The 23325-nt window shown below is 42.4% G+C and overlaps 1 protein-coding gene across 1 annotated transcript; it reads right to left on the bottom strand.

Moving 5' to 3' along the window:
* Nucleotides 1-4928: 4928 nt before the first annotated feature.
* c1h5orf22 (chromosome 1 C5orf22 homolog) lies at nucleotides 4929-19707 on the bottom strand. The gene is made up of 9 exons (XM_060873562.1): nucleotides 19560-19707; nucleotides 18673-18818; nucleotides 18371-18520; nucleotides 16613-16994; nucleotides 7301-7363; nucleotides 6844-6965; nucleotides 6601-6667; nucleotides 6042-6181; nucleotides 4929-5695 (listed from the first exon to the last, which is right to left on the bottom strand). The coding sequence occupies exons 1-9, from the start codon at nucleotides 19626-19628 to the stop codon at nucleotides 5548-5550; spliced, it is 1287 nt and encodes a 428-aa protein (XP_060729545.1). The 5' UTR covers nucleotides 19629-19707; the 3' UTR covers nucleotides 4929-5547.
* Nucleotides 19708-23325: the final 3618 nt, after the last annotated feature.

Genomic DNA, 23325 nt, shown 5'->3' with positions numbered 1-23325 from the left:
ACTGAGCTCTTTTTTGAAAGGTTATTTCATTATTTATATATATATAGTAAATGTTTTAATTATTAGTTTTTCTCAAGTAAGAAAATAGGGGGGCACGGTGGCTTAGTGGTTAGCACGTTCGCCTCACACCTCCAGGTTTGGAGGTTCGATTCCCGCCTCCGCCTTGTGTGGGTGGAGTTTGCATGTTCTCCCCGTGCCTCGGGGGTTTCCTCCGGGTACTCCGGTTCCCCCCCCCGGTCCAAAGACATGCATGGTAGGTTGATTGGCATCTCTGGAAAATTGTCCGTAGTGTGTGATTGCGTGAGTGAATGAGAGTGTGTGTGTGACCTGCGATGGGTTGGCACTCCGTCCAGGGTGTATCCTGCCTTGATGCCCGATGACACCTGAAATAGGCACAGGCTCCCCGTGACCCGAGGTAGTTCGGATAAGCGGTAGAAGATGAATGAATGAATGAATGAATGAAAGTAGATAGATAGATTTTTTTTATGTTGTAATAATGTTTCAGTTGAGAAAGTCTAAATGATGTGTAGTTTAAATATTTCATTGAATATGAAAGTTTATTTCATTCATAACTACATATTAATATCAGTGTGGTGTAAGGAGATTAAAAGAGTCTCCATCACACCTCTCTCTCACTGATTAGTTTCCTATAGCATCCTGACAGAGTGTTTTATTCCTTATCTTCTGTTACTGGCAGGTTTTATTGCTGTGAGATGTGTTATGTAATCATCCGCAGGGTTCTGATCCGCCTACATTCTTTGTAATTACATACAAAATTCCTACTTTTTCTTCTTCTGCACACTGAATAGAGACAAAAGACAGAGCGAAGTCTTTGTGCCAAAGGCCAAACACCCACAAATTGAATCCTAATTTCAATTCCTCTAAAAGATAACAGAGCTCGTGGGCTGAAGCGAAATTCACGACCTCACCGTATCTGCAAGAGCCCCATCCGGCTCACGCAATTAATTACAGCCCATAAGCGATCGGGATTTGAATAAAATTCATCCATTAGAGCGCGGCTGTCTCTGGCGTACACGGATGAAGTGTTCCAGTCTTTATCAGCAGGCTGCATGAGCATCGCTGACTTTCACTGCAAACACACACGTTATGTTCTCATCCATCCGGTGACCCTCATCGGAGGAAGAAACGCCTGAAGACTTGTACAGGAAAACCCTAGCTGAGTGTGAAGCTATTGTACGCTGTAGCGACTCATCACTCAACCGATCTTGAAATATACCACAAAATCAGATTTACTCGTTTTTCAATTTTCTCCGGCTATTAGCTCGTCTACGCTAATACGCCGGTACACTGGGACATTTCCAATGCCTGATCAAACAAGACACAAGACTGTCTGTATAACTGATCCTGAGGCTAAAATGGAATATAAACAAACACAGTAAAAGAAAAACTCAAGCAGTTACAAATTATGAATCTGGATAGATTTGTTTAACTAAGTAATAACACACTTTTAGTTGTGCAGGTACAGGAAAACAGTCAGTTATAGAACACTGACACTGGTGACTATCAACGACTACACAAGTGCCGTTGTTTTAGGAACGATAACGTACGGAGTGCAATATAAACAGCTGTAACTTCTGACCAATCAGAATCGGTTATACTGACATGATTAGAACAGTTTACACCCCTTCCTGAATGTGATGTAGATAATACTCTTGTCTCAAGATGTTCCATTTTTATCTCTGAACCCGATGACCCCAGACGTCTGACGGAAGTCTAGCCATCTCTGTAATAATCCTAGTAAATGTCATATGTGGAATTGTTCAGATCAGGTCATGACAAGAGAATTCTACACAGCTATCCTATACAGCTCTGTCCATCTGTCCAGCCATCTATCTTCTGTAGATCTTATGCTACTCAGGGTCACAGGGAACCTGGAGTCTTTTTCCAGGGACCTTGAGGCACAAGGTGAGGGACACGCTGGATGAATCGCCAGCTCATCACATGATTGCCCATCACATGATTGTTCCCATTGATGGTGGAAACCCTAAATTAAAGAGCATACAAACTCCACACAGAGCAGCGGCAGGAATCGAACCCCAACCCAGGGGCTGTGAGGCAAACATTCTAACCACTAAAGCAAACCCCTGAGATAAAAAAAAAAAAAAAAGGTAAACACATTCACTGTAGTGTCACTCATCCCATATTACAAGTGTACACATACAGCTGGAGCAGACTGCTGATTGACTAAACGCCAGCGATTTCCCGTAGATACGAGAAACGTTTCTCAGATATCTGCAAAAAGATCAGCATTAATAAATGAGAGTGTGATTAGAGCTGATGAAAACTTCTCCAAGGCAAAAGGGCAGCTGATGAAAAGAGCCCTGATCCTCTACAGAGCTCATCTTTATTCACACGACGGCCTCTCTAAGTAAATGCATGCGATGGGGATTAAAGCCGTGTCACGTGTTGAGCTGCTGATTGTGGGTTTATGTGAGGACGTCTTCTATAAACCAAGCCTGAAAATCTTGATGCTTATACGGTGACTGCTTTACAAAAACAGAACAAATGATCAGCCTGCAGAACATATACAAATATTTACTGGTATTTTAAGCTAGTTCTTTTTAAGAGTAAGTAGATAACACATGCACAAAAAATTCAGCAGAAGTCGCAGGCCGGTTTGAATATTCATCAAATCTGCATGCTCATTTGCATATCAAAACGTTTTGCGTAAAGACGGAACGTTCTCTAAAGACGCTTGAAATATAGATTAGAAATGATCTGTTAGGAGAAGAAGTAGTATTTGACATGGATGCAGGATGACACTGCATTTAATTCACAGCAGAATAACAATTACATAATACATAGCAAGTCCTAAACCTCCTGTAAGAGGCAAGCAAATTTTAAATAACCCAGAATTCATGTTGTTAGGTGTACTGGTGTGTGTGTGTGTGTGTGTGTGTTTGCATGGTACTATGTACTATGCAGTATTTTTGGGATAGACTGTTTCCATTGTGACCCTGACCAGGAGAAAGCAGTCTAAATAGCAGGATAACCAACTCAGTTAATGTCAGTGTCACAGCCTTGGTTTCCTGTGGTATCCAGATGCCAAGTTCATAAAAAGAACCTTGGTCACAATGGTCTTAATGCGTCTCATCCCTGAGCCATGCAGGAGTAATATGACCATGAAGTTGCTAAGCAACAGGATGAAACATAACTTTGTTTCCGAAGCCATATCCACGGCCTCTGTTGGGTGTCATCGACTTGTACAGGACTGATGACAGGTTTATCACAGAGCATCTAGACTCAGAGCACATCATCATCATCATCATCATCATCCCCAGACATGAACGTCATGTCTACACACACACACACACTCCTAGAAAATTAGTACATGTGTCAGTGTGGACACGTACAGATTTCTGTCAAATATGACAGAACAAAAACAAATCAGGTTTTAGTTACAGTGAGATTTAGGCTCATAAACGAATTTAGGCTCATAAAAGCCACACAGACTCCCTGACTGCATGGTTAACTGATGAATTATACATATTAAACATTAAAAATAAATTGTGAAGGAGGGTGTGGCTTCCGTGTTCTAGTTTACAGTGTATTTGTTAGAGTTTTGGAAAAGTAGGGCGTGGCCTGTGTATTTGTTTATGGAAAAGGAGGGTGTGGCCTCTGTATTTGTTTATGGAAGAGGAGGGTGTGGCCTCTGTATTTGTTTATGGAAGAGGAGGGTGTGGCCTCTGTATTTGTTTATGGAAGAGGAGGGTGTGGCCTCTGTATTTGTTTATGGAAGAGGAGGGTGTGGCCTCTGTATTTGTTTATGGAAGAGGAGGGTGTGGCCTCTGTATTTGTTTATGGAAGAGGAGGGTGTGGCCTCTGTATTTGTTTATGGAAGAGGAGGGTGTGGCCTCTGTATTTGTTTATGGAAGAGGAGGGTGTGGCCTCTGTATTTGTTTATGGAAGAGGAGGGTGTGGCCTCTGTATTTGTTTATGGAAGAGGAGGGTGTGGCCTCTGTATTTGTTTATGGAAGAGGAGGGTGTGGCCTCTGTATTTGTTTATGGAAGAGGAGGGTGTGGCCTCTGTATTTGTTTATGGAAGAGGAGGGTGTGGCCTCTGTATTTGTTTATGGAAGAGGAGGGTGTGGCCTCTGTATTTGTTTATGGAAGAGGAGGGTGTGGCCTCTGTATTTCATTCTCTACTGAAGGAACTGTTGCCTCTGTACCTTTTAATTGCAATGAAGAAAGAGGGTGTGGCCTCTCTGTCAGTAACAGTTAAGGAGGCGTGGTCTCCATCACCTCAGAAATTATCTTGTGCTGCATTTGTGTTGTGTTTTTATATTACTTTTGTATATTGTAAAAATGTTATTGAAGTTACATTTTATTAAATATTTACACAAAGTACAACTTTTTACAACATTTTAGTACAAATACAAATGTAGACTTCTGGGAGGTCAGTGTAATACAAATGCATGACAAGTTCTTTCTTTTCTGAGAAACTCTGTGTGTGTTTTAATCAGTACTCCTGCAGTAAATGAGATGTGTGTGGGTACAGGCTTCAATATTTCAAATCCACCAAGCAGAAACAGATTCCAGGGGCTTCAATTTAAAAACACTTAGTGTGGGAGAGAGAGAGAGTGAGAGAGCACATGTCACTCACACACACACACTCACACACACACTCACACACACACTCACACACACACTCACACACACACTCACACACACACTCACACACACACTCACACACACACTCACACACTCACACACACACTCACACACACACACACTCACACACACACTCACTCACACACACACTCACTCACACACTCACTCACACACTCACTCACACACTCACTCACACACTCACTCACTCACTCACACACTCACTCACACACACACTCACACACACACTCACACACACACTCACACACACACACACACACACACTCACACACTCACACACTCACACACTCACACACACATACTCTCTCACACACTCACACACACACTCACTCACACTCCCACACACACTCACACATACACTCACACTCACACTCACACACACTCACACTCACACTCACACTCACACACACTCACACACACACTCACACATACACATACACTCACTCACACACACTCACACACACACTCACTCACACTCACACACTCCCACACACATACTCTCTCACACACACACACTCCCACACACACACTCACACACACACACTCACACACACACTCACACACACACTCACACACACACTCACACACACACACACTCACACTCACACACTCACACACTCACACACTCACACACACACTCACACACACACACTCACACACACACACTCACACACACACACACACTCACACACACACACTCACACACACACTCTCTCACACACTCTCTCACATACTCTCTCACATACTCTCTCACATACTCTCTCACATACTCTCTCACACACTCTCTCACACACTCTCACTCTCTCACACACACAGACACACACACACACACACACACTCACACACACCATACTGGTTTATTCTGAATGAATCACAGAGGAGCACTAAAGCTGATCATCATGAGGACTGCAGTGTATTTTCTCCAGAAGCTTCTTCGTAATCCTTATGGACTTCTAAAGAACCAAAAAGATCTTCTAGAATGTTCAGCACGCTGCTCTGGATGGAGTCGACCTGATCAGGAGGACAATATTCATCTAAACTTGACCTGAGTGTAAGAAACAGACAGTCAGACAGACAGGGAGACAGACAAATAGATAGATAGATAGATAGATAGATAGATAGATAGATAGATAGATAGATAGATAGATAAAAGACTAACAAAAAAGAATAAATAAAAGCAATTGAACCATTTGCTTTTTTGAAAACAAAACCATTTCAAACAGCTGTAATAATTCCTGGCTCCTGTTTCCATTTCCATCGTTTATTTTCAACTCCTTTAACGCTGATCTGACGTGTTTATAGTTACCCTTGTATCCCATAGGGGGTACAAACCTTTGCACTGCACACCTGAGCAGCTGAATGAAAAGGTTTGTGCTTAGTGAGGATTTCACCTGGACATGGTGACGAGGGTGGGTTTGGGCAGCGGCTGGAGGACGAAGCGCACAGCGAGCATTAGCTGCTGGATCTCTGCATCACTGCTGACATGGTGAGGAAGCTCGGAGTAATCACAGGTCAGACCGGCCTGGTGGACCTGCACACACACACAAACACATACACACACACACACACACACACACACACACACAGAATACTACTAGAATAAAATGTCCCCTTTATTTTCTTGCCAATGTGACCTAAAGCCCGCCTTCATTCACATAACAGCTTCTGGGCAGGAGGCCGGAGCTAACACGTGCTTCCTCCAAGCCACGTGATATGCAAAACTTCTTCAAGCCACTGCATCACAGAGTTGAGCAAACATGACAGCCAGAGCGCTATCTGCCCTCTTCCACATACATAAACTCACAGACAGCCATGATTGGCTAGTGTAAGCCCCTCCCACCATATGAACGCTTTACTGTTGTGCTACATGGGGGCGGGGTTTTAAGGCATAAAGACTATCTTTAATATGAAGAGTGAAAATAACATTTATAAATGAATAAATAGTTTTACCATTTCGTAGTCTGGAGATTTGTTACGACTCTTCAGGCTGCAGACGAGTTTTACCAGAGATTTCATTCTGCAGACACAAACCAGCATTAGTGCAAACTACACAACTACACACACACCACTAGAAATTAAACCCCACTGTGGCTCAAATCAGCTGTGTGAGAAGCTGATAGTGGCCACACTCTAGCAGAAACCAGTGACCAGAGACCACTACAGCATTGTGTGTGTGTGTGTGTGTGTGTGTACCCAGGCTTATCTGCTAAGCGCTCCACGGTGAGCTCGCCATCATCCTCCAGCAGCTCAGCGAAGGTGACCTCCAGATCCTCGAGCTGGCGTGTTCTTCTCTCCACACACTCGCACAGCATCTCCTGTAGACGTTTATCAGCAGCGTAAAGCTACAACACGTTTACACGACACGTTCACGCGTTCACACTGAACAACTCTGCCATGCTGCTTATCTGCTATCCCAGTAGACCAGGATAAAGCGCTTACTGAATAAAGAGTTTTATAGGGTGGATGATGGCCCGGGTGCGAGAAGGCAACACAACTGCACCTTCTCACACAGAATTAATCAAATGTCATTTTATTCGATTAACAAAAAAAAAAAAAGAAGAAGAAAACGGCCTGAGTGTTCAGCTCGGGTCGGACACTTTGTGTTCTCTCTCCGGTCGTTAGTGCTAATTTGATTAAAAGCCTCCATTACCTCGTCCGCATCCACACGCGGCCTCTCGAAACTGTACAGCTCCTGCAGGATGGAGTACTCTTCCTGTCGAGAGAGGAAATGCAAAATAGAACTCCATCTAACACATCAAAAAATAAAATCCCTCATTTCACGACACACACACACACAACTATTATTTATAACCATTTCTCTGAGAAAAGGCAGAGTAAGAGCTTTCCACGTTACAGCTCTTCAAAGAAATACATGGCTCCTGTTTTTCAGCCTTTCAGAACACAAACAATTATTTATTTCTTTATCAGAGGCTTTGCCACTAATAATACAGAATAATAGGTCTTTATGTAACTTCACTTATACCTCAGCCATTCTATTTAAGTGCTGGATTCTGACTGGTCAGAGTGCTTTCTAATGCTTTATCGTTTCTATAGCAACAGCCCGTCCACGGGAAATTAACTGTATGGCGAATGTGCTGTTAAAAATAAACAGATTAAGAAAATGTGTTTACGGTGATTAATCGACATTAAAGGCAGGGTCTCCGATTTTTGAAAGCCAATGGTGACATTTGAAATCACCAAAACAAACACGCCCCTAACCCAATTGGGTCCCACCCCTGTATTGATAGCTCCGCCCACACATACATACGCAACCAGTGTTGCCAGATTGGGCGGGTTCCCGCCCAATTGGGCTCCTTTTGGTCACGTCCGACCGGAAAAAAATGCATTGGGCGGGGTCTTTAAAATTTAGGCTGGTTTTTGATGCAACAGGCGGGTTTTTATTTTTGACTATAAACAGTATTCTTTATTATTTTTTAATGAAAACTAACTATAAAATAAATTATATAGTGTAGGATGATGCTTAAATTAGGTATGGTTCAGGTTAGCCAACAAGGTTCAGGGGAATCCTGTCCAATCAGACTTCAAGCTTGATTGGCGGGTTGTTGTAGGCTAATTCGTTATATCGTCAAAACTGCATTATCATCATCAGTGATCATCATTCATCATCATCATCATGCCAAAGTGGGGTAAATATAAAAAGTCCTACAGAAAGGAATAGGAGAGCGACCCATCTTTAAAAACATGGATTACACCTGTGGTAGGCGATGACACAAAGGCATTTTGTAAATACTTGTAACGAGTGGAGTGGTGCTACCCCTTTAAGAGCAATGTGCCGTTGATTTATTACTGTGTATATTAATTGAATGTGCGCATGCGCCAGAGAGGGCACGCTTCAGTTATAACACCACATGTGTGTGAGAAAGTCTGATGCTGCAACGGATATTCCCTTTATTTTCATCTTCTCATATTTAATGAGTATTTTTGTTTAGTAACATGTTATTATGGAGGTTTTCCCTGCGTACTGAGGAATAAACCGTTGTGAGTGAACGTTTGTGAGCTCTCCGTCTTTATTTTTGCGGGCCTAACATTGAAGAGCTATCCCGAATCTCCATTAACGTGTTACAAGTGGCGCCCGAACATTATTTTTGTACCTGCCTTTGTCGTTTGCTTTCTGTCTGGACTTGTTTGTGGTTTTCAGACACTGAACAGAATAACTTTGCGTTTATTCAACCGAGACACTATACGGCAACTTGCTAAATTGAGACTGAAAAAGACTGCTTTATGTTAAGAGACTTTGAACTTCACATTAGCTATAAAACTGTTATCAGTGTTATTGTTTCATTGAGATATTTGAGTATATGCCTCATTTCTTTATATATTGCCTACTAATTTCTCACATAGGGTATTATAGGGTATATATTACATTTACCACTGTGTTATTCACATACTGATGTTGGAAATTTTTGTGATTCATTGTTTTGATTTTGTTAATTTTGCTAAAAAAAAAAAAAAATTGACCTTGTTATTATGGCTAAACGGGTTGATAAAGTGAGTGACCTAACTAACCAATATGAAACCTTTGAGCTCCAATACAGGGGCAGAGTTCCAGAATCTGCTGATGGCCTAGAGGGGCAGGAGGAGTCGCTGAAAGATGAGGTTATGATGTTGAGGAGGTGCCTAAATGAGTCCCTTGATCTTCAGAGAGGTATTATTGACCGATATACACGAGACAATGATGCCTGCTGCAACTCAGTTACCTACACAAGTTATACCTGCTGCTTCTTCTACACCATATGTTCATGCTCCTCATGTTGAAATAGCTTCGGTCTTACAGCAGTCCAGGTTAGAACCCCCGGTATTCATGGGTGATGGAAAAATTTATCCTGATGACTGGCTTACATTGGTGGATGCCTATAGAGTTTCTCTAGGACTCAATGATGCACAAATTCTGCTTGAACTACCGCGCTTCCTAGCTAAAGAACCCAGAAAATGGTTTACGGTGCTGACCTCGCATGTAACTTCTTGGACACAATTTTGTAGCTTGTTTAAGACAGTTTTTCTTCCAGCTGATAACCAAGAACGTGTCTTACGAGGTATCCTGGACCGTGTACAAGCCCCAGGTGAACCTTTCCCGACATTTGTAGCACACTTGCTGTCTGAATTCAAAAAGCTTAAGACTCCACCTCCAGAACGTGAACAAATTGATCTGATCTGCAAACATGCCCTTGAGCGCTACCGAGTGGCACTATATGGCGCACAGATTACTTCAGTTATTGATCTTGTGATGCGTGCTCATGAACTGCATGTAGCTCTTGGTCCTGACTGCCATAGCATTCCGGTGGTGCAGAAAAGCAAACAAGTGAGTGACCCGTACTGTTACACATGTTCTATGCCTAGTTATACTTCCAGAAATTGCCCAAACTGTAACTTTGAGCAGCGTTCTTCTCTGGCTACGGAAAGGAGGCCTAATCAGATTTTAAATGACCCATGACTCACTGACAAAACCAACGTGGCTGCGGAGGATTCTAGCAGGGAAGAGCAAAACCAAAACCCTGTTCGGCAGAGGGTAAACTTCAGAGGGGGGAGGAATTTTCACAGAGGCAATCCTCCTCCCAGAAGATAAATATGCCTCATCCTTGTCTTGGGCCCCAGACTGAGCCTTTTGTCTTGGGACATGTTGAAGACCGTATGTCTCCTTCTTTCTGGAATACGCCATTTCTTGTTAAAGTGAACCTTTCTAACAAAGCGGTTGATGCAGCATTGGATACGGGGGCCTCAATTTCAGCGGTCCATGCAGACATGGTTTCTGGAGTTGTAAAATGTCTTGAGAAAGTTCAGCCATGGACTGCCCCACCAGTTCAGCTTGCAAACAACACTGCTTGTAGTCCCACTGGCATTGTGTGGCTAAACATTGGTTTCCAAGGACAACATTTGTACCACCGTTTTCTTGTTATCCCCAATCTTTCTTCTTCTCTTATCTTGGGGATGGATTTCATGTTGCGTGCTTCTGTGAGCATTCATATCCCTTCAAGGACCGTGACTGTGGGTGAAAGTGGCTCACAACCTTGTGATGAGGCTCTGCCTGAGTGGTTAGAGGCTCCTGAAGTGGAAAGCCTGATGTTCTTGGATGTCTGCCCCTCAATATTAGAGGAGAAGGTTGACTTGGCTTGTCTGCAAAGGCGACAAAAAGAACAATTGTTGAGTCTCCTTAAGGATTTTTGGAGCTTGTTTGATGGACATTTAGGTCACACCTCTATGGCTGAGCACGTAATCAATACAGGTGATGCTAAACCTGTCCACCTCCCACCGTATCGTACATCTCCAGCTAAGACACAGATAATTGAGGAACAGATTCAGTTGATGTTGGAGCAAAACATTATTGAATCTTCTTCGAGCCCATGGTCTGCGCCTGTTGTAATTGTCAAAAAGCCTTGTGGAACCCCCAGGTTCTGTGTTGATTACAGAGGTCTTAATAATCTCACTCTGAAGGACTCTTACCCACTTCCCAGGGTAGATGAATCATTGGACTTCTTGGCAAGGGGGAGATATCTTACCACCCTTGATCTCTCGCGAGGGTACTGGCAGGTCTCGGTGGATGAGCATTTGAGACCAAAGACTGCTTTCATATCACACTGTGGCCTATTTCATTTCAAAGTTCTTCCTTTTGGACTTTGTAATGCTCCAGCCACATTTCAGAGGGTGATGAACAATGTGCTTGCCGGCTTGATCTATAAGTGCTGTGCCGTCTATATTGATGACATTGTCATTGCGTCCCAAACGTTTGAGCAACATCTCATGGACATTAAGGAAGTCTTGTCTAGGCTTGTGTCGGCTGGCCTTTCCCTAAAGCTGAGTAAATGTCAGTTCTGCTTGAATGAGCTTGTCTTCCTGGGTTATCGTGTCACGCCTGACGGTATTTCTCTGGACCCGAAAAGGTTGAAGCAGTGACTCAGTTCAAAACACCTAAAGATGTAAAACAAGTGAGAGGTTTTCTCGGCCTTACCAGCTATTACAGACGATTCATTCCAAATTATGCGCAAAAAGCTGAGACTCTTTTTAAGCTCGCCAGGAAGGAAACTCCTTTTGGCTGGGATGACGACTGCCAAACTGCGATGGATTTCTTAAAAAGTTGTCTTACGTCTGAGCCCATTCTGTGCTTTTCCTGTTTTCACTCGCCCGTTTTTCATTCATACTGATGCTTGTGACTTGGGTCTCGGTGCAGCTCTCATGCAGAAGGATGACATGGGGCGAGACGTTGCCGTTGCTTTTGCGAGCAGAACTTTGCATAGGTCGGAAAGGCTATAATTCTACTCCTGAGAAGGAGTGTTTAGGAGTGATTTGGGCTATGGAACATTTCAGACCCTACGTTGAGGGCCTACATGTAATTATTTATACAGACCACAACAGTCTGAAGTGGTTGATGAGTCGACCCAATCCCTCTGGTCGTCTGGCTAGGTGGTCTTTGCGACTACAGGATTTTGATTTCACCATCGTCCACAAACCAGGTGTACGGAATAGCGTCCCTGACGCGTTGTCACGTAACCCGCTGACACACAGTGTCGACCCCATTGACATTCTGCCACCTCATGCAGTCATAGGTGGTTTGGATTTAAGGTGTCTCTCCTCGGTCATGGTAACCGACAAGGAGCAAGTGCGGCAAATGCAAAAGGATGACCCAGTGATCGGCAATCTTATCAAAAGTCTTGAGGAGGGTGGTACAGATGAGGACCACGTTGTTCATGATGGTCTTCTTTATTTCAAGGATCATAAGGCTGCCTGTACCTTGCATCCTATGAAACAGCTTAAGCTTTTCGTGCCTACTCTGATGCGGCATACTGTTTTACAATACTACCATGACCACCCAACAGCGGGCCATCTTGGTGTGACGAAAACGTTGGCTAGACTGAGACAGAGGTTCTTTTGGCCAAAAATGGCAGCTGACATAAAGAGATATGTTGTTTCATGCCCTGTGTGCCAGCTTACTAAGCCGAGTCAAAGAAAACCTGCAGGCTTGGTGATTCCAATCAAACCGACAAAGCCTTGGGAATACACTGGGGTGGATTTTGTCGGCCCGCTGCCACGCACTCAGATTGGTAATGAGTACTTGATTGTCTTTGTTGACTACTTCTCAAAATGGGTGGAGGTGAGTGCAGTGCGCTCCGCAACAGCTCAGGTGGCAGCGAGTAAATTTCTTAGTGAGATCTTCGCCCACCACGGGGCCCCAGTCTTTCTGATTTCTGATCGTGGTACCCCTTTTGTGAGCAATCTTTTTGAGCATGTGGTCGCTGCCCTTGGTACTGAACATCGTCTTACCACAGCGTACCACCCACAAACTAATGCCACTGAGAGAGTGAACCGCACTCTAAAAACTGCCATTCGTGCTTATGTGGGGGACAAACACACTTCCTGGGACAAGTATCTCCCACAAATTTGTTTCGCCCTTAGGACGGCCCAACATGAGAGCACAGGTCTATCTCCGGCTATGATGTTATACGGTCGTGAGTTGGAAACACCGCTTGATCTGTTAACACAACCAAACTCTGTGGGTGTTGATGACCCTGAAATACCTTACCCAGAAAGCTTGAGAGCTTCGCTGCAGGATGCGCATGATCATGCCTGGGCTGTGCTAAGTGCCAGCCATGCAAAAAGAAAACGTTACTATGACAAGAGACGCCGTATGGTTTCCTACACTGTGGGTGATTTGGTTAGAGTTAAGACCCACCCTAAATCTGATGCAGACGCAAGTTTTATGGCCAAATTAGCTCCAGTATTCACTGGACCGTTTCATGTTTCAAAACGGTTGTCCGATGTCAATTACAGACTTACCAATGTGAGCACTGAAGAGGATGCTGGTGTGTTCCATGTTGTGAATCTGCAGCCATTTCATATGCGGGACACGGTCATGCCTGAAAGAGGTTCCCACATTGATGATGTGAGTGCGCTTCCCAGGGATGGGGAATTTGTCTCTCCAGGTGACGGATCCGTTGAGACCGACCATGTGGTTGGGTCAGACTATGGAAATGTTGATGAATGTTCAGCTGCAATGTTCCCTGAAAATTGATTACCAGACTCTGCTACTGACACTAGTGCTGCTGTGCCCTTTTCTGCCTCATCTACTCAGGGTCAGGGTCGTTATGTACTGAGACAGAGAAAAGTTCCAAGGGTTACTTCTGATTGGTCAGTGCATAAGTGGACAAATCCATTTCATACACAAAGGTTTGAGTTGTGATAATGTGGTAACAGTGTTTTTGGTAATGTTATTAACAACTGTTTATTGTTTGTGTTTCTGGTTTTCCTCTGTGCACATGTCTTGAAACTTTTATTTTTGGGTTACTAGCACTCTTATTCTCTGTGTTACTGAGCAGGTGTACACTGTACTTACATGTATGTTTGTACTGTCATGCATTGTTGTTCTTTCCCTCACGTGTGGTTTTTCAACTCTGTCATGTATGGGGGGTTGTCAAGTTGTTTCCTCGGCTGTGTATGGCTGGGGCAGCCTTTTTTTGGTGGGGGTGAAATATGTAATGAGTGGAGTGGTGCTACCCCTTTAAGAGCAATGTGCCGTTGATTTATTACTGTGTATATTAATTGAATGTGCGCATGCGCCAGAGAGGGCGCGCTTCAGTTATAACACCACGTGTGTGTGAGAAAGTCTGATGCTGCAACGGATATTCCCTTTATTTTCATCTTCTCATATTAATAACTAGTAACATGTTAGTATTTAGTAACATGTTATTATGGAGGTTTTCCCTGTGTACGGAGGAATAAACCGTTGTGAGTGAACGTTGGTGAGCTCTCCATCTTTATTTTTGCGGGCCTAAAATTGAAAAGCTATCCCGAATCTCCATTAACGTGTTACATACTGTCAATCAGAAATCAGAGCACAGTTAAGTGATTTGAAAGAGCATGCTAAAACAAAAAAACACAAATCGCGCTGTGCACCAAGTATAAAAACTTTTACCGTGTCAGTGGGAGCAGCAGGGCAGTGTCCGATCAAAGATGACCAAAAGCGCCATGAAATTAGAATCGCTGCCTACATTGCTTGTCACAGTTCAATAAATGGAGTGGACGATTTGTCAGACATTTTGAAAGATAAGATGGGAACATTCCAAATGCACCGGACAAAGTGTACAGCCATTATCAAATCTCTCCTCACGCCACACTTCAGAGAAGAACTTGTGGAGGATATTGGGGAGTCTCCATATTCCCTGTATCTCGATGAAAGCACTGACATACAGTATCCGTGAACAAACCTCTTTGCATTTGTGTGAAATACCACTCAAAAAAACACAGCAAGTTTGTAAGTACATATCTTGGACTTGTGGAGCTGACAGATGCTGATGTTAAAGCCATATCAGACACTGTTGTCGCTTTTCTATCAAAGAACGGTCTCCAGATTAAAAACATGATGGGCATTGCCACAGATGGTGCCAGCGTAATGGTTGGAAAAAACACTTGGTTTTCACCCTACTTAAACAAATTCAGCCAAACCTGCAGCTTATTCACTGTGTTTGCCATTCACTTGACATTGTTGCAAATAAAGCAATGCAGCTTCTTCCAAGCAACATAGAATACATGGTTAGAGAAACCTACAACTGGTTCGCACATTCAGCAAAGCGGCAGTATGAGTACAAGAACATATACGAGACTATCAATAACGGGGGCTGCCCCTTGAAATTAATAAGTCCAAATAAGTCAAAAAAAATTGTGTGTTTTATTCTATAACAGTTTTAATAACAGTATGTATTTTGGGCTGGTATTTTTTGAAATGGGCGGGTTTTAAGCTGTAGTTGGGCTGGAAATCTTTAGTCCAATCTGGCAACACTGTAAGCAACCAAGGCAACTAATGGAAAGAAATGTCTTTATCATAGCTGAAGGGAAGAACAATACGATTGCAGATAAACATGAATGCATAAAAACCAAAATGACACACAACCATAATCATGCAAAGGACGGCATATATTAGTTCTGTGAAACAAAGCAAAACCAACGTTACTCACTTAGAGAGAAGGAAAAAAGCAACCTCGACGTCTTAAGTAAAGTTGGCTGCATATTCACAGATTGGAGTTTCCCGAGTCAATAACTCCTGAGCTAAATGCTGTTACTAGCAAAACGCGGTTGTAGCTGCCTCTCTACATTACTACGATAGAAAAGAGGTGTTATTTGTGTAGTAACAGCGTTTAGCTCAGGAGTTATTGACTCGGGAGACTCCAATCTGTGAATATGCGGCCAACTTCCTGCTCCTTCAGTTCTCTCCAGCGCTGGAAAGTTGATCCTATATTAACACGGTCCTACTTCTTGCCTTATATTAAGCCTTTCTTCACTTTCTTTCTTTGTTTTTATCCTCCATGTCAATAATAAAACCGCTTTCTGCTAATGTCACACATGCACACACTTTTTGTTTATTTTTCGGTGCAACTCAGTTTTCTGAAGCATTTCTCAAAAATCGGAGACCCTACCTTTAAGGCGAATGGAAGGAGACTCCAGTGTCAGAAAGAGAGAGAGAGAGAGAGAGAGAGAGAGAGAGAGAGAGAGAGAGAGAGAGAGAGAGAGAGAGGATGATTTAGTTGAATAAATGCATGAATATGCTGCCTGCATTGTTCCACTGAATCTGTAGTCACTCCTTCGTAGGTTTCTGTAGAGATCCAGGTACAGGACCTGTAATTTCTTCACTTGTAATGTTTCCTACAAATATGTAAAGATTTCAGGATTTTTATGCATTTATTCCAACAAACCCTTAATCTCCAAACTCTTTGATGATAAAGACTCTCTGTTTTGCATTTCTCCTTTCTTCGACTCACGCTGAGTTAAATAGGGAATAACACACAGGGCTGTGCCGCTGTAGGCAAATGATCCACAGTGACCTGGTGGGATTCTTCAAAGTAAACTTTTTTTCATAGAACAGTGTTAAGGAGCCTTAAGTGTTTCTTCCTCCCCCTAGTTTTTATACATTAAAAGAGTTGAGATCTAGATAGAGGAAGGGAAAAAAAAAACTCGGTACCTGTGTGTACATTTCCTTGAAGGGGTTCTTACAGGAGAAGAAATCTAGGTCGATATCGAGGATGTAGGACTCGTCTTGCTTGAGCACACACAGTAGGCTGTTCATAGCTGAAGTGGTGGATTTCGCCACACTTGGCATCTCTGATGTACTGCTGCTGCCATCAGCTGGCTGCAACATGCCAGCACACGACCTGCTGCAGCCCGGTTGAGGGTCCGGTTTGGATTTCTTGGCAGTGTTCTGCTCATCTTTATCCTGGTTCCTCTCTGACGCCTGCGCCGGATCCACACGGATGACGCTCAGGTGGAAGGGCTTCCCGTCTTGGAGCTGCTCGGCTGGAACGTAGAGAGCGTCGCTCAGGAAGTAGTCATCCGTGCTCGAGACCCTGAAGAGGAAAATTCATTATTGAGATCTTCTCAAAGTCATTTCTGTATAATAAATGACCTTCTTTGAATGATTTTTTTTCACTGGACATCAGACTTATTGGATTTATTGGACAAAGAATTATAGATGGAAGTGAATTAAAGAATAATCTGTTATTTTGATTTAAATTCAAATGATCAGAATGATTCAGCCAGATCAGGAGCACAAACTCTTTATTAAATGTTTTATACATTTTGCTGCGGTACTTTATTTTGCATCATGCATCAGATAAAATCTCTTGAAATCCCCATCAGCAAATCAAAAGAATTTAAATATCCAAGAATCTTTAGGAATAATCCATCTGATCTGGAGAATGAGCTCTAATTTGGCTCGGCATTCACTTCTCGAGGTCAAAGTAAATGTTTAAAAGTAGAAATTTGAGCAGCTGTAGCTGTGATTTGTTTGCAAATGAATCACTAAAGCAATGGGATCACCATCGATCTTTGAGTTGTCTTTGTCTTTGCTTTCGGTTCCTTTATCTAGATTTGTGTTATATATTTTTCTGGAATTTTTGAACAAGTGAATCGGCAACAAAACATTCAGTCCGCTCTCAGTCAGCATATCAGTGTTTGAACAGTGCCTCACTCTCACTCACCAGTCAGTTTTTGACCAATTTATGTGGCTCTTGCTTTCAGCTTGATTCGGTGAATCTTTAGAATCATGACAGTGATTCACTTTCCTGTCATTCAGTGTTTCAGTGTAAAGCTTGAATCAGGATCATCAATCATCAATCATGACTCCTTCAGTGGGTTAGCATTTGAATCTTCTGGTTGTCACTGAGATTTGCAGTCATATTAGGTGTGGTACTGAACTTAAAAAATACTGTTTGTGCTAGTACACTTAGCAAATCAGTGTTTGAATCAGTGAATCATTCAGTCAGAGCAAGATTTACCTCCAAAATGTTCAGAAGGTTAGTTTGTGACCGATCAGTAAATTTGTCATTCATAACAGAAATTCATTGAATCAGTGAAGTTAGTTCAGTGAATCAGTATTTGAATCAGCAAATATTTTGGTCAAGCCTGAGATTCAATCCTCTATCTTTCAAGTGAGTCAGTTAGGGCTGATTTGACCTTGGAGCTGGAGATTTCCTGCATTTCAGTGCATGTATTAGGAGTAATGTGTGTTTGGTTTAATGTCACTAATTCTTCGAAAACACAGACATACGAGGTTATTATAAAAATAATAGTAAAGATTATGTACACTAATGAACCTATGAAAGAATCTATACCACTCATTCAGCAAAGTGAACTCATTTGATTCCTGTAGACGTTTCTTATCTAATAACAGCTGTTTACAAGTAATAACAGTCCTGTGAAAGACACAGTGGTGTTTTGTCACCTGATGGTGTTTGTGGACGTGTCCCTTCCCACACACATCTCATGCTCGCCCTCTCGGATCTGCTGAGCCCAGTAAGGATGGAGCCAGGCAACATAGGACACATGTCCAGCATACACCATCGGCATGATCCAGTTCTCAATGCTCAGCTCACTAGGAAGGAAAACACACACACACAGAGAGAGAGAGAGAGAGAGAGAGAGAGAGAGAGAGAGAGAGAGAGAGAGAGAGAGCAGTCAAATGGATTGTTGAACAGATTACACACATGTAAGAAGAGATATAAATGCAGTTTGACATCCTCTCACCTGAACAGAGCCTCTTTATCAAATACGGTTTGAGCAGACATGCTGACAGGGATGAGCAGGTCAGGGTGCGAGTCCAAGTGAACCATCTTCACCTCCTTCATGGGGATGTGCCGAGAGCCGATGGCACGGTAGATGTGTTGCACAACCTGCATACAGGAGGAAAAAACAACTGCAAGGCTGTTGTGTGTGTGTGTGTGTGTGTTCATCTTTATTACTACACCCACAACTGCACATCATTTGTTTATTACTGAAAAAATAAAATGAAGAAATTGCAGAGACAAACAAAAAAGTGCTGTCATTCATTTCAAAAATCTTTTTCTTAATTATTGGATCACACCATTGACAAAGTTTAGCAAAACATTTACACAAAACCTAAGACACTATTTATTTATTTATGTTTTATATATATATATATATATATATATATATATATATATATATTATATAATAATAATAATAATAATAATATATATATATATTATATAATAATAATAATAATAATAATAATAATATATATATATATATATATATATATATATATATATATATATATATATTTTTTTTTTTTTTTTTTTACAATAATAGGTTTGATATAAAGTATATAAACCTAAAAATATAGTTTGTGCTAGTACACAGTAAATACACATACTAGTCTATAAAATATCCAATGGTTTATTTAGAAGTATAGTGTAAAGTCCGAATATATCCATAGTAGGTAAGTAGTGCACTAGGCATTATCCCTAACATGTCATGTTACACCCTACATGTTACACCCTACATAGTGCACTTAAAAACAAAGGACGGACCTATTTGTTATTCCACCGCTCTTTAGCGAACTACGCTAGTTTTACTCGAATAGAGAAATCCAATGTAGTTTAATCGCTAACCTCATGATGATCTTCTACAATCCACACCGGGATTTTAGAGTAAGTGCGTTTCACCTGCGCTGTTTTCATTTAGCTAATTTATAAAATAAACAGTCAGATATATTGAAGTAGTTATGCTTGTTGAAAGCGGAACGCTATTAAAGACGCACTGTGCAGCGGCGTTTAAGTACCGGCCGGGAACAGAGCTCAGCGGATTCTCTCTCTCTCTCTCTCTCTCTCTCTCTCTCTCTCTCTCTCTCTCTCTACTATTAAAATGATAACATTACAACAATTAATAAATATCAACATTATTAAAGCAAACCACAATTATTTTTGCTGTACATTTTTTTAGGCAAACTACTTCTCTCTCTCTCTCTCTCTCTCTCTCTCTCTCTCTCACACACACACATCACACACAAAAAAACACACATCACACACACACCACACAGACACACAAACACACACACATATCTCACACACACACACTATTCTAGCTGTCAAACAGTAAAAAATATGCAGCAGAACATGTAAACTGATCTGCATGTAAACGTAAAACTAAACGGATGAACATAAAAGTCATGCTATAGGTCGCATATAGAATACGAGTTTGAAATATGCAGAAGAAAGAGTGTTAGACTGTAGCTGTGAGAGTGACTGCTGTCTCTGTCAGAAGTGTTGGGAGAACTGGAGCATTAAAGATGCATTCATTCCGTCATCTTTTATTCACAAAGTTTCATACAGTCTAGTGCGGAGGTCTGTCCGTTCATCCACAGCTCCACAGCTGAAGTGAGCTTAGACACATCGTTTCACAGCCTTTCATGCCACACTCAAGAATTTTAACCGCAGCCCTGTCAAAATTGGTCAGAAGGAAGGTGTTGGTTAATGTTCTAGAACAGCAGCTCAGGTTTATGATAATGCACTCGTTTGTATATGTTATCGTTTCCATAATAATGCTCATTTACTGGGACGTGTTTTTAAAAAATCATTGTTTTGGTGAAGTTTATAAGCCTGTAAGGAGTCTCCAATGTCAGTGTGTTATGAGAGTCAGAGGTAAAGATTCTGGTTTCTTGGTAACACAACAAACAACTTGCTTCATAGAAGTTCACCAACATTAAATATAAGTATAAAGAAACAAAAAGTATGAAATATCGTTACTTAAAATATAAATTTGCTTGTGCTTCATTACCCTGTAGTTGATTCTTTTCTTTTAACAGCATGTCCTGAAGTCTTTGTACAAATCTTATGATATTTGTATGTTTTCGTGATTCAGTGATTTGAACTTGGGGTGTGACCTCAGCTCGGGGTGTGGCAACCCACAGGGAGTGATCCTTGGCCCTGTGCTGTACAAGCGTCTGCCCTTCGCAACACGTTCTCTCATCTCTTGCTGTCTCTGGATTCTGTGAATCATTGAAACCCCTGAACTCTACATGCACTGTAGTTTAATTGGTAGCTCTGAGTGGTGTGTGAGTGTTTGTGTGTGTGTGTGTTTAGATGCTGCAGCTCGTCCAGGATTCATGCCACGGCCTGGTTTGTCTTTTCATTGCGAGTCTTTTGCACTTCATCATCATCATCGTCGTTCTCCTCGCTCTTCAGGGAGCCTGTTGAGTTGGTGACTTCAATAGCCTCGGGTTTGTTATAGCTGAATCTGGTGCTCTGGGAGGAAGACTGAGGGAGGGAGGATGGGAAGGAGGGAGAGAAGGAGGGAGGGAAAGAGGGAGCGCTCTGTCTTTTGTTGAATTATTTCTCATTCCTCAGGTCGGCTCGATGGCTTCCTCCCGGAACCTTCTTTCAAACTTGGCCACGAAGTGCACGGCATGCGAGGCAGGTGAGAAAGGAAAGGGAGGAAACTTTTTGTACAGGCAGTCATCCGGGCGCTCTGATCTCTGATTGGGAGAGTGGCAGAAGACGGAGGAGCTCGCGCAGCAGTGCGCAGGACGCATGGAGCTCCCGTCACTCGGCGCGGATTATTAACTCTGACTCGGTGTCAGGGCCGCACTGAATAAATAATGACAGACTGATGGCTTCCCGTGTTCTCACACTGCTCCCTCTCTCTCCCTCACTGTGTTTCTCTAGCTCTTGCTCTCACACAAGCTCTGCTCTTGCCCTCGCTCTCTCTCTCTCTCTATCTCTCTCTCTCCCCCCCTCTCTCTCTCTCTCTCTCTCTCTTTCACTTTCCCTGTTCTCTCCAGGTGTGAAATTGGACACAGAGCCTGTATTTTCTTTGTAGTACCGTTCTGTCATCTGCCTCCTATCCTCCTTCGCTTTTATGCCAGAGGCTCTGGATTGTTGTAAAGCAGTGTTCCTTGTTCCTGCACCACAGGAAGAACTTGATTTTGAAAAATGCTGCTGAAAAAATTTCATTTGTATGCCGCTTTTAACAAAGGACGTTATCGCTTAAAAGAAATGTAAAAACTCAATATGAAATTTATATAAGGTTTAAAATTTAAATATCCCTAATGAGAGCACCTTAGGCAACGGTGGTGAGGAAAAGCTCCCTGAGACGATATATGTGTTCATTTATATGTTCGAAGAAGGACAAATAATAGAAATGGAAGAGCAGGTAATTATCTATCGTGTTCTGTTATTTCTGTTTATTCTTTACCAGAAACGACTACATCTCGGACAGATTTAAGTCATTGATTCTACTGATTCTCACTGTATATTCATTCATTCATTCATTTTCTACCGCTTATCCGAACTACCTCGGGTCACGGAGAGCCTGTGCCTATCTCAGGCGTCATCGGGCATCAAGGCAGGATACACCCTGGACGGAGTGCCAACCCATCGCAGGGCACACACACACGCACACTCTCATTCACTCACACAATCACACACTAGAGACAATTTTGGGTGAACTATTGGGTTTATTTTGCTTCCTCAGTTATTACTTTTGTTTGCGTCTGTCTGTGAAATTTACTGATTCCCAAAATGCCATCGGAAAGAATCATATGACTAAAGTGTCCGTGTGTAAAAGTAAAGAGGTGGAAATATAGATGGAAAAATTTTAAAAATAGTGAAGAATTAGATTTATGAATAAATTAGTTAATATATATATATACAGTGAGGTGGGGGCACGGTGGCTTAGTGGTTAGCACGGCTTAGTCATTTTCTAGAGAAAAGACTTAATTAAGCCAGTTTTTATTCATTAAACCAGATGCTCTGGAGTTCAAGGAGAGATACTGTATAGAGAAAGAGAGAGAGTGAGAGAGAGTGAGAGAGAGAGAGAGAGACTGACTGACTTCATGGAGCATCCAACTGCTGCTATGTGTACGTAGTGTTCCATACAGACTGTACACTGATCTGTGTTGTTTTATGTATCTGTCCTGTATGTTTTCTGTTCTTGTCTTGGACTGTTTGCACTAGATGCACACGATGCACTTTTTATGGCTAGGACAGCTTACTTTTAGTCCTAAGAATATATATATATACAGTGAGGTGGGGGCACGGTGGCTTAGTGGTTAGCACGTTCACCTCACACCTCCAGGGTCGGGGTTCGATTCCCGCCTCCGCCTTGTGTGTTTGGAGTTTGCATGTTCTCCCCGTGCCTCGGGGGTTTCCTCCGGGTACTCCGGTTTCCTTCCCCGGTCCAAAGACATGCATGGTAGGTTGATTGGCATCTCTGGAAAATTGTCTCTAGTGTGTGATTGTGTGAGTGAATGAGAGTGTGTGTGTGTGTGTGTGTGTGCCCTGCGATGGGTTGGCACTCCGTCCAGGGTGTATCCTGCCTTGATGCCCGATGACGCCTGAGATAGGCACAGGCTCCCCGTGACCCGAGGTAGTTCGGATA

Source organism: Tachysurus vachellii, chromosome 1 (assembly GCF_030014155.1).
Source record: "Tachysurus vachellii isolate PV-2020 chromosome 1, HZAU_Pvac_v1, whole genome shotgun sequence".
NCBI lineage: Eukaryota > Metazoa > Chordata > Actinopteri > Siluriformes > Bagridae > Tachysurus > Tachysurus vachellii.
The sequence above is the reverse complement of the archived record's forward strand: the minus strand, read 5'-3'. Positions and strand labels throughout refer to the sequence as shown.

What these genes read in the sequence shown, in the direction of transcription:
- c1h5orf22 (XM_060873562.1), bottom strand. Translation starts at nt 19,628, where the DNA reads ATGAAAACAGCGCAGGTGAAACGCACTTACTCTAAAATCCCGGTGTGG. An exon ending in GATAAAGAGGCTCTGTTCAG is followed by an intron (nt 18,521 to 18,672) that starts GTGAGAGGATGT and finishes TTTCCTTCCTAG; the next exon opens with TGAGCTGAGCATTGAGAACT. An exon ending in CGCGTGTGGATGCGGACGAG is followed by an intron (nt 6,966 to 7,300) that starts GTAATGGAGGCT and finishes AAACGTCTACAG; the next exon opens with GAGATGCTGTGCGAGTGTGT.